Consider the following 13522-nt stretch of genomic DNA (forward strand, 5'->3'; position numbering starts at 1 on the left):
TGTTGAGCACCAACATACCCCTGTGCAGATCTGTGGACAGACAGTGGAAATAAGAATCCGCAGCACAACTCTTCCTAGAGTTCAGCTTCTGTTTTGTGCTAAAGATAAAACAAACAAAAGCCTGCACAATTAAGTGGTAAGCTCAATACAAGAAACTGTATAGCACATGTCCAGGCAGGTTCGCCCTGGGACCAACTCCAGGGCAGGCAGTCCTTCCCCGTGGTTCACGCAGAGCATGTCAGGCCTGGACTCTGGTTGGAATTCTGCTCTTTCTATCATTGTTTGGTGTGGTCTCACGGCTTGGGCTTCCAGGGTGATCAGATATAAAGGAGATAAGTACCCAGTTAGCACTTAGTCTGGGTCCTGCCCTTGATGACGGTGGTGGTGCCAGGCTAGAGGGGTTAGCAGCAAGGCCTGGGGCTGAAAGACCTGGCCCTGGCATCGAATCCCTGCAGCCTCTGGATCTGGCCTCACTGGCTGTGCGACTTTGGGTGAGTTACTGGACCTCTCTACTCTCTCTCTATTGGTACTTTCTCAACGACAGGATCAGTGCCTTCCCTGTGGCGTCACTATGAGGAGGAACCGAAAGGACCTGTGTAGAAAGCTTAGGGATCGTACCTAGGACGCAGCTGAGACTCAGCCGAGCTTAACCATTGTGGATTGCGATTCCTTCTTCCCAGCAGTGCTTGTAGCGCAGTGGTTACGAGCAGTCTCCTGGACCCAGACGTTTGTGTTGGAACCTGGCTCTGCTGATTTCCATTGGCATCACTTCAAGCAGGTGAGTTTCAATGTCCTGATCCATGAAATAATAATGACAGAGAAATCTGGTGATCACAGCAGGGTGTGGGGCTCTGCTCTGGGTGATTCACAGTGTTGCTTGTGCCTGGCACCGAGTGGTTAATGGTGATGTAAAAGGATTTTAAAATACAGATGTGTTTCAATGAGCCACCCATGCTTCGTCCTTCCCGAGACCATAGCGTCTTCATCTCACTTCGCTTTTCCACTTACCGCTTATCAGAAGGTGGATTCTTCGTGATTGCCACAGCGTCTGAACTTGGTGATCCCTTCCCTGGTGGAACTGTGGCCTAGGGACGGGTGTCCTCTCAGTGCCAGCAGCCCTTTCTCTGCCCACCTCGGTACTGTGAATTGACCCTAAGCTACATCCCCAGCCATTTTCATTTTTAATTTTGAGACAGGGTCTCACTTAGTTGCCCAGGCTGGCTGGCCTTGAACTTGTGATCCTCCTGCTTCAGCCTCCAGAGTCTCTGGAATTACAGATATTGCCCCCCCCCTCCACCATGCACCGTGTAGAGGGTGGTCCTTATGCCGTCTTTGATGCAAAGTAATTTTAGAAATCCCTCAAGGTCTTTCGATGGCAATTCCTGCTGGTTATTTCCTGGTATGTGGCGAGGCTTCTCAGGAATGAAATGCAGTCAACTTTAGCTCTCATAGGTACTCACGTATTGAACTTGGTTTTGCAAAGTAGGTCAAATAAAACTAAGCACTGCTGGCAATGATCTGTCCACTGCCTGGGCAGGCACTTTAACATCTACCACTCAATGGTCCCGAGTGCTGCCTTTGAAGGCGTCTACTTCAGTCCTCTTCCCCCACTGACAGGGGAGGACTGTGGGAGGAGCTGAGCAAGGGAGCCGCGAGCAGATGGCAGGATGAGTGAGCTCTCCTTTTCCCGTGTATCCTGTCAGGACAGCGTGCACGCTGGCCATGGTGGTGCACACCTGCAATCTCAGGGACTTGGGAAACTGAAGCAAGAAAATTGCAAGTTTGAGGCCAGTCTCAGCAACTTAGTGAGACTATCTCAAAATAAAAAAAGAAGAATAAAAAGGACTGGGAAAATGGCGCCGTGGGCAAGTGCCCCTGGGTTCAACTCCTCCTCAAAAACAAAAACAGTGCAGCAATGTCCACACAATTCTGTGAACTGCAATGTCCACTCACTGGATCCCTCTCCCCTCTGACAGTGCAGGAGACTCTGGTTGGATTCAGAAAGGGCCTTTGAAGATCCAGGGACTGCTCCTGGGCTACTGTGCTCCACGACTGCACACCAAGAATACAAATAACCCAGTCAACAAATGGGCTAAGGAAATGCACAGACGCTTCACAGAAGAAGATCTACAAGCAATCAACAAACATATGAAAAAATGTTCAACATCTCTAGTAATAAGAGAAATGCAAATCAAAACTACACTAAGATTCCATCTCACCCCAATTAGAATGGCGATTATCAAGAATACTAGCAACAACAGGTGTTGGCGAGGATGTGGGGGAAAAGGTACACTCATACATTGCTGGTGGGGTTGCAAATTAGTGCAGCCACTCTGGAAAGCAGTGTGGAGATTCTTTAGAAAACTTGGAATGGACCCACCATTTGACCCAGCTATCCCACTCCTTGGCCTATACTCCTAAGTCCTATAAGGACTTAAGATCAGCATACTACAGTGATGCAGCCACATCAATGTTCATAGTTGTTCAATTCACAAAAGCCAGACTGTGGAACCAACCTAAATGCCCTTCAACTGATGAATGGATAAAGAAACTGTGTATATATAAACAATGGAATATTACTCAGTCATAAAGAAGAATAAAATTATGGCATTTGCAGGCAAATGGATGAAGTTGGAGAATATCATGCTAAGTGAGATAAGCCAATCCCCCAAAACCAAAGGCCAAATGATCTCACTGATAAGCAGATGATGATACATAATGGGGGGTGGGAGGGAGGCAAGAATGGAGGAAAGATGGATTGTATAGAGGAATGAGGGGTGGGAGGGGTAGGGGGGAGAGAAAAAATAGCAGATTTGAGACAAACATCACCCTGTGTACATGTATGATTACACACATGGTATGACTCTACTTCATGTACAACCAGAGAAATAAGTTTTACCCCATTTGTTTACCCCATTGAATCAAATTAAATAAATTAAAAAAAAAAAAAGAATCAGAGGATTGGTTCTGCCATGAAGGTCCAAAGACCTAGAAAAGTGGGGCCTCATGTTCCTCACAATTGACATCCTTTTGTTTTCCAAGCGGCTTGGGCCTCCTGAAGTTTTTGGCACACCCTGTCTTTAGTGGTTCTTCCTGGCCTTTAGATTAAAATCCGCAATATTCGTCCAGTCAACGAACCCCTGCCCATTCAGCTGGCCCAGGTCTAATCTCCCCTCTGACCTGCTCCCTAATGTCACTGACCTACATATTCTGGTCTAACTGGGTGTCTTAGCTCAGGCTGCTGTAACACAACACCACAGACCTGGTGGCTTAAACACAGGCATGTATTCCTCACAGTTCACAAGCCTGGTAGGCCAAGGTCAACAAGGTCAGGTGTTGGCAGATCCGTTTCTGGTGAGGACTCACTTATTGACTCAGAGTTTTTGACTTCCCTTTCCCCTCTCACGTGGCATTTCCTCTGTGTTTGTGCAGGGAGGAGTGTATGTGTGTGTGTGAGCGCATGCACGTGTAGACCTCTACTTTCTTCTTATAAGGCCTTAATCCCTTCCTGGGGACTCCCTCACTTCATGGCCTCAATGGCCCTACTTGCCTCCCAAAGGTCCTGCCTCCAGGGTGTCACACTGGGGCTTAGGGCTTTAGCATACGCATCGTGAGGGGACACAAACGTCCAGGGCCTACCATCAGGGGCTGCAAACTCAGATGCATACAGGAGCCAGGCAGGCAAAGTGAATTCTTGATAAGAGTCAAACCCAAGATTTTAATCACAGTTTTTAGAAAACTGAACAATTGTCACTCCCGCCAGCCACACAAGAGCAACCCGCTGTCTCTCTCCTCCGAGCTCCGCCCCCCTCCCCACCTCCAGCCAGGGCAGCTCAGACATTCCACACAGCCGGGTGGGCCAGTGGCCCCAGCCTTCACCCTGCAGGGACACTTACAGCATGGGTTGAAGGTGCTGGGGGCCAAAGAATTGGCCTGTCTCTTGGGATACATCTCCCATGATGCACCCGGCCACAGCTGTCCCTCCTGCGAGCCAGGGGCCAGCAGGCCCTGCAGTGCACTCTGGCATGGCTGCCAGCCAGCCCCCGTGTCCCTGTGAGTTCGCCCTGGGATGTCCTCGTGGGCCAGCTGAGACCTGCTCTCCGGCTCCATCTCCTCGTCCCGCCCCGCGTGCTCTGGAGATGAAGGTGCGTCTGCTCTGGGGCAGACAAGCAATCCTGAAGGAAACGCTGCGGTCCCGGCCACGGGGAGAGCAAGCGCCCAGTCCCTGCCCAGTCCCTTGTCCTTTCTGCGGTTGGGACTGTCTCTCCTCAGGGAGGGCTCTGGCCTCCCTCCTCGGCCTCACAGTGTGTCCATGGCATGGCTTCTTCTCTCCCCGCCGCAGCCACGTCTCTGGGCTGCCTGGATTTGTTGCTTCCGCTTCGCCCTCCACTGGCTCCTCGGCCAGGCCTGGCTTCTTTCCCACCACCCCACGGACTCCTTTGCCGCTAGCATTTTGGCAGAGTAGGAACTGGCGCTTGGCTGCTTCCAATGAACGAGTTGAGGCTGCCCCGGGTGACCTGCAGCTGGGCTTCAGCACTGTCTGGAGTTGAAGGACCCCCTAGCTCTCTGCTCACATCTACGGGTTAGACCAGGGCACAGAAGAGAAAGTCCTAGAACGCTGACTGTCTGATGCCTCTGGAGGTGCAGGCGTGCAAAGCTCACCGGGAGACGAGGCTGGCTGTGGAGGAAGGTCAGTGTGTGGGAAGCACCCGCCTCCTGAGGAGGCTTTCCCAAGGGAGTGCTGTGTGGGGCACGCGCCCCAAAGGCTGCTTGTGAAGAGCTTGGTTCCCAGACTGTGGTTCCTGGGAGGTGAAGAAACCTTCAGGAGGTGAGGCCTAGTGGGAGTGAGTGAGGACCCTGGGGGTGTGCTCTTGAAGGGGACGTTGGACCCTAGCCTCTGCCTTCCACTTGGCTTCCCAGCTGCCATGAGGTGAGACTTCCTCTGTCGAGTGCTCCTTCCATGAAGCGTGACCTTACCACAGGCCCAAGGCAGCAGGGCCGATGCACCATGGCCTGAGACCTCCCAATTACATGGGAGCCTAGATATGCATTTCCTCTTCTTATAAGATGATTATCACAGGTATTTTGTCACAGTAACAGAAAGTGGACTGACACAGGAAGAAAGGAGCTTGTGCACAAAGCTGTCCCCAACACTGTGACGTAGGGCTCCTGGTTTGAGAGAAAATGTGGGGCCGGTGCTAACGTCCTTCCAACCCTGCACCTCGGAGCCAGAGAGCAGAGCCTGGCTTGCTTTGTGGAGGAAGGATGGCTGGCTGATGGCAGCGAGCCCGTGACAGTTGGGATCCCTGGGCGGCTCTGTGTTGTGATACCCACAGACGGAACATGCCACTGTTCACCTCTCCATTAGCACACGCGCTTCCTGCGCAGTCATTATGGAACTTGGGTATTTGGGTCCAGAGTCAGTAGAAATGAAAATGGAACCCAGAGAGAAGGACCCAGGCAAGGTTTCATTAGGGCCTCTGCTGGAGCCAGGAGGGAGACACACGGAGGGTCCGGCTGGCGCAGAGGCAAGGCGTGTGTGGCTTGCAGGGCGTCTGTGGGCAGGCAGGGAGTCGGGCTCCCAGGTCACACCAGGCTTACTGGCACCGGCCTCTTCCCCATCCTGCTTCTTCATGTGACACGCCCAGGACATCCCGGCCTCCACCCCATGGTGTGCCTCCTCCTGTGCTAACAGGGCGCACGACCTGCAGGTTACCTTGGCGAGCCACTCCTTATCATGGGAAAGCCCCTAATGCAATGTCTTAGAATAGGGCAGATGTTGTCCAGTCTCAGTGGGTTTCATGTTAGTGGCCTTGTCTTCTCTGGCCTTTTGATACTTTTTTTTGGTATTGGGGATTTAACCCAGGGTGAAAGTAGTTTTACCACTGAGCTATATTCCCAGAACTTTTTATTTTTATTATTTATTTTGCTAAGTTACTTAGGGGCTCGCTAGGTCATTGAGTCTGGCCTCGAACTTGGCGGTCCCCCTGCCTCAGCCTCCGGAATTGCTGGGCTTACAGGCGTGTGCCATCAGGCCTGGTACCTCTTGATATTTCTGCCGCCGAGCTGACTTCCCGACCTCCTGACTCCTGGTGGCGTCTCTCACTCCTGTAACCTCGAAGCCTGGTTCGCTTTTCTCCTACTTTTCTCTCTGGCTGTTAGCCGGGTAGCACTGAGAGTCACACTGGCTGTCTTGCTTCCCCTGAAAGCTTCATCCTTAATTCTAGAGTCCTGACCGTCCCACGTGAGAGCGCAGAGCCCACTCCTGGGGGCCCTTCACCTTGTCAAGGCAGAGTCAGACTGGGGGCTCTGACACGGTCTGAGGGTTGCTCTCTTGATCGACCTTCAGCAGAAGACATGTGCCTGCAGCTACTTGGGACAACAAAGCCCAAGGACCTGAGCCATCAGCAGGTGGGAGAGGAAGGACTGAGGGGAGCCATAGAAAGGGCTGACTTCAGGAACATAAATGGATAGAGACACATTTTCAGAGAAGATGACAAAGCCAAGCCCGGGCTGAGTTACCTGAGGATGTGACCTGGAAGTCCAGGACCCCCCATTACATCTTGATGTGACACGACGTGTGGATTTGAAGTGTGCAAAGCTAGTCTGTGGGAATTGTTACACACACACACACACACACACACACACAATTTTGATAGTTTTCCCTGGATTTGTCAACACTCCTGAAAACTCATTGTCATCATCAGTAGTGAGTTATGAAGCCAAAATAAGCTTTTAAAATCTATTGATAACCAACATTCGAGAAAAGATCAACTATTTTTTCCATCTCTCATCAAATATTTTACCCAATCATTATTAGATGACAGGATAGTAAAAGGACTCACAGCCAAAAACATCAGGAAAGGAGTGTCACAGAGGGAGGAGATTAGGAATTTGTTTAAGAAAAGTGTTTTCCGGGGTTTCTGTGTTTGTGGTGGTGACAGGCAGGTAGGCTTGGGTGGGAGTGGAGACCGTGGCTGGGTCATTGACGTCTCTGGGCCCACTGGTGCGGCACTCTCGACTTCCTGGATTCCTGGCCCACGGCTGCCTTTCTGACATCTTGTTCCCTGGGCATCTCTAGACCCACGCTGTCAATTTTCCCCTTGGGCTGTTGTCAGTTACCTCTAAATAAATGGGTGGGACTGTGTCCCAGTAACACTTTATTTACAAAAACAGAGGCCAGTCCCTGCTCTAGACTTGAATAGACGGTCACCTCTTGGAAGTTTCCATTTGGGTTTCCAGAGGTTCCCAAACATAACTAGTCTCCAGTTAATTCATCTTACTCCCTCCCTCGTGTTCCTCTGCTATCTCCGTCTGCCAGACACTCAGGTGGGAATTCGGGCAGAGTCCTTAGCATCATTCCCCACACTCCGTCCGACTGAGATCTTGCCAGTTCTCCTTTGCACGTATCTCCTTCATCCGTCCCTGTTCTCTCTCCACTGCCTCCTTCCAGGGGCCTCTCATCTCTCACCTCCTATCCTGCGCTTCTTATGATCTCCTCACTGCTGCAGACTGAGGGATTATGCCACTCCTGGATTTCAAAGGCCTTCAAGTCTCCCTGCCATTCTTGGTTCAAGTCTGACCTCCTTCATACAGTGCAGGAGCCTGCGTGGGGAGCCCTGCCCGTCAGCCTGATTTCTTTAGGTGGCCCTGGGACCTTGTGCACACGTTCCTCCCCTCCTTTCCCCACCCCTCCTGCTGTCACTTCCTCTGGAGGGTCTCCTCTCTCCCCAGGGCTGCCCTGCACCACGCCAGCCCCGGCCAGTCTTGCACTTGCCACCTCACTGTTCCAGTTCCAGTTCAGAGGCCTGTCTTGGCCCTGCGGCCACCACACAGAAAACGCCACAGGCTGGGGCCACATCTCACTCCCTCCCGATTCCCAGCCCTCCCGCAGCCCGGCCAAACGCTGTGCAGGCGGAAAACACCCACCAAGGACAGGGCTTGCGGATGCTCCCTGTCTCCAACTCCCCACCCCAGCTTCACACTGGGCTCCTGGACGGTCAGACGCGGCTTGCGGAGCTGGTGAGCTGGTGGTGCAGGTGAGAGGAGGGGGCGGGTCATCGCTTGGGGTTCAGTCGGGCCCAGGGCGCCGGGGGCCTTTGGCTCGTGGGTGTTCTGCCCGTGAAGAGATGGCGGATGCCCTGAATGCCCCAGAGGAGGGAGCAGCCCTGGGCTTTCCCAGCTGCTGGATCTGGAGCTTGTGCAGGGTAGGGGTGAGAGGCTCCCCCTGCTGGCACCTGTCAGTCCTTGCTAGGAGCCTGGTGTCAGCCAGGGAGACGGAGGTGGAGAGCCCGCTCCTCTGCCACGTCCCCAGCCCCTGAGCCAAGGGTGGTCTGCACATCCCAAGTTGGAAATTCTGTCACTTTAGAGTCTCCTAGGCTGTGCGTCTGTGACTTGGGCGTTCTCTTTAATGTTCTGGGAGCATGAACATCTCCTAGGTCCTCTTCAAATACACATGATATAGCCAAACATATGCGCATATATGTCAAAACATGCCTTGATAAACACATATATCCAAATATCCACACACACAGACACACATAGCTGCTTTTTATAATAAATACCCAAGAAGTCACAAGGGAGGACAGACAGGTCCCTGTACCCATGGTACTGCTTCCCCCAAGGGAGTCCCTCACAGGACTGTGTCCTTGTCCACGCAGCAAATCACCACTGTTCAACGTGGGGGGCTCCTCACAGACCTTCCTCGGGTCTCACCCGCTTTTACACTCACTCCTTTGTTTTTCTTGAAAGATTTTAGTGGTTTCTACCTGTCTTTTCTCCCTCAGAAACTGCGAGATAATTTTGTTGCAATGAGCTTGGGGAGGAGAGAGCGAGTGTGGAGGAGGGCCCTGCGGCTTTCTGCCTTTGCCACAGTGAGTCTGCACCCTCAGCGGGAGGACCCTGCTGCTCGCCGACTTATCTGGGGCCGATAAGTCAACTAACAATGGCTCCTTATTCCCTCTGCTGATGTTTTTCTGAAGCACTGTTCAAGACTGACGGGAAGGCCAGGGAAGTTAGCTGGTTTCCAAGACGAGTGGACATCTGGGTTTCTTTAAGCACGACCCAATTAGAAAACGTCACCGTGCTGAACACAGAAGGCAGTCTCGGAGAGGATTCCTTGCGGTTACATTTTAACCACTGTGCTAACGGGGCAGCCTGCGATCTCTTTCCCGGAGGCAAGGGCCGATAAGCACCTCACTACCAGTCCAAGGGGCTGGTGAACCAAGGCTAGCAAACACGAGATAAAGGTGGGATAAAGAATAACAGCCACTTCCAAATTAATTAGAACACACTTCCCAGGTGATCTGACCAGGACAACAATTCATAAAACCAACCTAAACACTGGAACCAGGCAAAGGTGAACTTGCCAAGACCCCTTACCAGGGATGCTGTGCACCCGTCCCCAGTAGATGAGCTAACTCTTTGCCGTTTTCATTTTGAAACGACATATCTTATTGGGCTCTTCAGAGATGCTCCCAGAGAGAAAAGGAGTTGCCCTCGAATAACAATCCCAGATGGCAGAGCCTGAAGCCAGAGGAAGGGGCCAAGTCCACGTGGAAAGGAGCTGACAGGTGCTGTGTCAGGCCAGCAATGCAAGTCACCTGCTTGAAACCATGTCACCTGGGGTGTCAGGACCAGGCTGCAGCTTCCACCTCAGGTGAGACACAGGGTAAATTCTCCTGGGGAAGTCGACTGTTCATGTGCTTTTGACGCTTCATGTAAGGAATTTGCCATTGAAATGCTGGAAGAGACCAGATGAGTCTTTCTTCAGAACCTGCTAGGTCTTGGTTCAGGCCTTAGGCTGGGCAGAGACAAGGAGAGAGACTGGTTCTTCTCCCATCTTATTTGAATGTCCTCGTCTCTGGCTACAAGCCCAGCAGCACAATCTCCACAAAGCTTAGGTGCATGAATTCCCTTAGAATGGAGAGTGGAGAAGAGCAGAGACTGATCTGCCCTTCTTATAACCCTAACAGATTCTAACACAACCCCGGACACAGTAAAGCTCGACAAATGCTCCGTGAATGGAACTCAGAACACATAAACCTCAGTACTTATGCAACCTAATGGTCACGGAGGTGATACTTCTCTCTCCATTCTTACAGTTAGGAAATGACTTGTTTTGAACTAGTTATCCTTACAGTCATGGACAAAGAGCACAGTCAGGGATTCTTGTGCACAGACTAGAATATTCCATTGCATTATGCCTTCCTGTGCCTAAGACACTAAATCAGGTGGGGCAATACTATGTAGAATTCTCCATGTACCCACCCTAGGTGATACCTGAGCAATACATCACTCTCGCAAAGCCTGGTGGCACATGCCTATTATCCCAGCTACTGGGGAGGCTGAGGCAGGTGAATGGAAAGTTTGAGGCCAGTCTGGGCAACTTAATGAGACCCTGTTTCTAACTAAAATTTTAAATAAGGGCTTGGGATGTGACTCAGTGGTAGAGGGCTTACCTAACATGAACGAGGCCCCGGGTCCATCTCCCATGCTGTGAAACAAACCTACATCTTCTTGCTCTTGTCTTTGCATGCTACTGACCTGGGTGGTCCTGCAGTGGTTATTTGCACTTTTTGATGCTGAAATATTAGGCAGGTGGAGAAGAATGCAGAATCCAGGAGTCTGCAAGAGGGCCACCAGATTCACGAAGTAACATTTGCAGAATCAAGTACATTCTAGAATTCCCAGGGTAAGGCGGCAGGGCAAAAGGCACACTAACACCACCCAAATCAAAAACAAAGGCACCAGGGAAAGGAAGATTAGGCAGGTGCAGAATTTCTGAAAGCACCATTACTGAGACGGAAATAAACACACACTGGGAGCAGTAGATGTTAGTGGAATCTGTCCCCACTGAAGAACTTTCTCAAACACACCCACACTGGCTGCCTGAAAGACATGAATTCAAGGGGGAAAAAAAAAAGTCTGACTGCTACTGATTTCTCAACTTGCTCCACCTCTGTCCCCTCTAGTGAACTGGGCAGCAGGTGCTTGGGAACAGAGGCAGGGTGGTGGAGAGAGTGAGGGGAGAAGGCCAGGCCCCTCAAGGCACCTCCTCTGGCTCTTCAGTGTTCTGCAAGTGCTCTGGCCTAAGGCTTCTGCAAGAGGTCCACTAAGACCCTCTGGCACCTGTCTTGATCCTATGCTGGTTAACATGGGAAGGAATTTGGTAGCCTGGAAAGAGAAGTGAATGCGTTTTGTCCTCTTTTTACTTAAAATTAGAGAGGTCAGTTTATTTCTAAATATTTCCAAACATCGAAATAAAGCTTTTACAGCATGCTCCACCTGGTCATTCCCACCTTTAGCCAGGGAAAAGTACAGATTTGACAATTATAACCAAGGCTGAATCAATGGAATTCCACGACTCTTGCTTCATTTCATGAGGATGAGAAGATATCGCACTGTAAATTTGGGGCATAAACTGACATTTTGTAATGTAATTTATAGTTATGAAAAAATGATAAGTGCTTACGGAGGTAGGTAGGTCTATTTAGTCATTGCCAAGCTGGGAGGTAGCTCAGCCCAGCATGCAGAAGGCTCTGTGATCCCCAGCACTGCAAAAACAAAACCCCCACACTCAAAAATGTCACATGACATGTGCATGTATTGAAATATCATATGACTCCATTAATACATACAATTTTATATTTTTATGTATCAGTTTAAAAGTAAATTTAATTTAAATAAAATAACAATAGGAATTTATATTTACAAAACACAGGAGACCCCTGGGAATAAAGAAATTTTGATTGTAATAAAGTATTTTTACTTATGCTTAATCTCAGCTCTGTGTGGCAGGGCATGAAGAAGTTAATGATAATGCCCTATGTCATTGGTAATCTAATGATTAGCGTCTGCTTTCCCGGCTGTTGCTGGGCAGCCTTGGGAAGCCTCAGTTCCTGCATCTTGATTTGGGAACCCTGATAACACAGTGTACTAGAGGTGGGATGAACCGACGGGCTCATGGAAAGTACTCAGCAAGTGCAAGCTCCCATTATGATTTCTTTTTTTCCCCCAGAAGAAAGGGAGTGAAAGAAGAGGGAAGGAAAGGAGAGGCGGTGGGGATGATGTGGCCTGGGGCGAGGGGAGGAAAGAGGAGAAAGGAGGCAGCCTGGAGTGGCCGGGGGCGTGGCTCTGATTCCCAGCATCTCTTGCAGGCTCCTCTCTCAAATGTTTTGTAAGAGCCACTATTCAAGGTGATGTTTGCCCCTTTGAGCGCAGTGGCCGGGCTCTGAGAATAATTAACCTCATTTGACTATCTCGATCGCGGATGCCTCTGCGCTCATGTAAGCCATCGGCACCTCGGGACTGGGACACACTGTCCCCCAGGCCGTGCTGGCCAGTCCCAACATGGAACGCAAGGAAGTAGTCCTTCTGCTTCTCTTATTTCTGAAATCAGGTAAGGTTTTCTTTTCACTTCAGTCATTACATTTTCCTAACAATGTATTATAATAAATAGATACACTATAGTTTTATGAGCAACTCATTGAATCAAACTTGATTCACAAGTTTTTCAGTTTCAAAATCTAGGTCAAGAAATTCTTCAAGATATTAATTTAATGTCCCTCTGAAGAATGTCAGGGTGTGGAGAATAAATGGGCAGAGAAGCTCATGGGTAACTTTTCAAATCTAAATGACTGGGCCCACATGACGTCAATTTTCATTGAAGAAAAGTCACTTTGCTGGTTCTTCTCAGCTGAATTAATTTTTATCATTTTTGTTAAGCTGCCATATTTCTATCACTTTCAAATGTAAGTAACAAAATATCTCTTGGAATATATATATTTGTCTTTGAGTATATTTTATTCTTTAACGAGTGTGAAGTAGCATTTCTCTATTTGTTTTGGTTGAAGGAAAACTTAAGTATATGTTTGCCTGTTCGTGTCTGGTGAAGTCACGTGCAGAGTTTTTGAAATGATGTATGTAATAATCATACATCATAAATATTCACTTAGAGTTTGGGGTAGACCAATCACATTTTATACACACACACACACACACACACACACACACACGAGTGTGTGTGTGTTTTACTAACGAGAGCTTATTTTACTATGGGTACAGATGGGATTTTTATTTATCCCCCTTTTCTAGATGAGGGAGTCAAGACTTAGGAAATAATGTTACTTGCTCACTGTCCAAACTCTGAGATCAGGGAAGTAAAGAAACCTGGATTTAAGCCAGGGCTTTCCAAGAAGGAACCTAGTGTTCTTCTCCCTTTTCTAACTGCACTTAAAACTTTAAAAAAAGTCACGTTCAAAACTTGTGTAGCAGTTTGTCTTTCTAACAGCTTATTTAGACATAATTCCTGTGCTATACAAGTCGCCCACTGAAGGCACGCAGTCCAGTGGTTTCCAGCACATTCAAAGTGGTCCAACCATCAGCACAGTAAAGTCTAGAATGCTTCATTACCCACAAAAAAATTCCACGCTCCCTAGCTGTTTTCCTTAATCTGTAGCCCTGACAACCATCCATCTACCTTCTGTAGTTTATAGATGTGCTGTTTTAGATGTTTTGTGTA

General features: G+C 49.5%; 1 protein-coding gene across 2 annotated transcripts in view; it reads left to right on the forward strand.

Annotated features, from left to right (window-relative positions):
* The first annotated feature begins 12248 nt into the window (after window positions 1–12248).
* Window positions 12249–13522, forward strand: part of Plg (plasminogen) — a 34646-nt gene continuing 33372 nt past the window's right edge. For both annotated transcript variants that reach the window (XM_047558984.1, XM_047558985.1), the window contains exon 1: window positions 12249–12400. In XM_047558984.1, coding sequence (XP_047414940.1) covers window positions 12352–12400 — 49 coding nt within the window. In that variant the 5' untranslated portion in view covers window positions 12249–12351. The remainder of the gene's footprint in view (window positions 12401–13522) is intronic.

Source organism: Sciurus carolinensis, chromosome 7 (assembly GCF_902686445.1).
Source record: "Sciurus carolinensis chromosome 7, mSciCar1.2, whole genome shotgun sequence".
Lineage (NCBI taxonomy): Eukaryota > Metazoa > Chordata > Mammalia > Rodentia > Sciuridae > Sciurus > Sciurus carolinensis.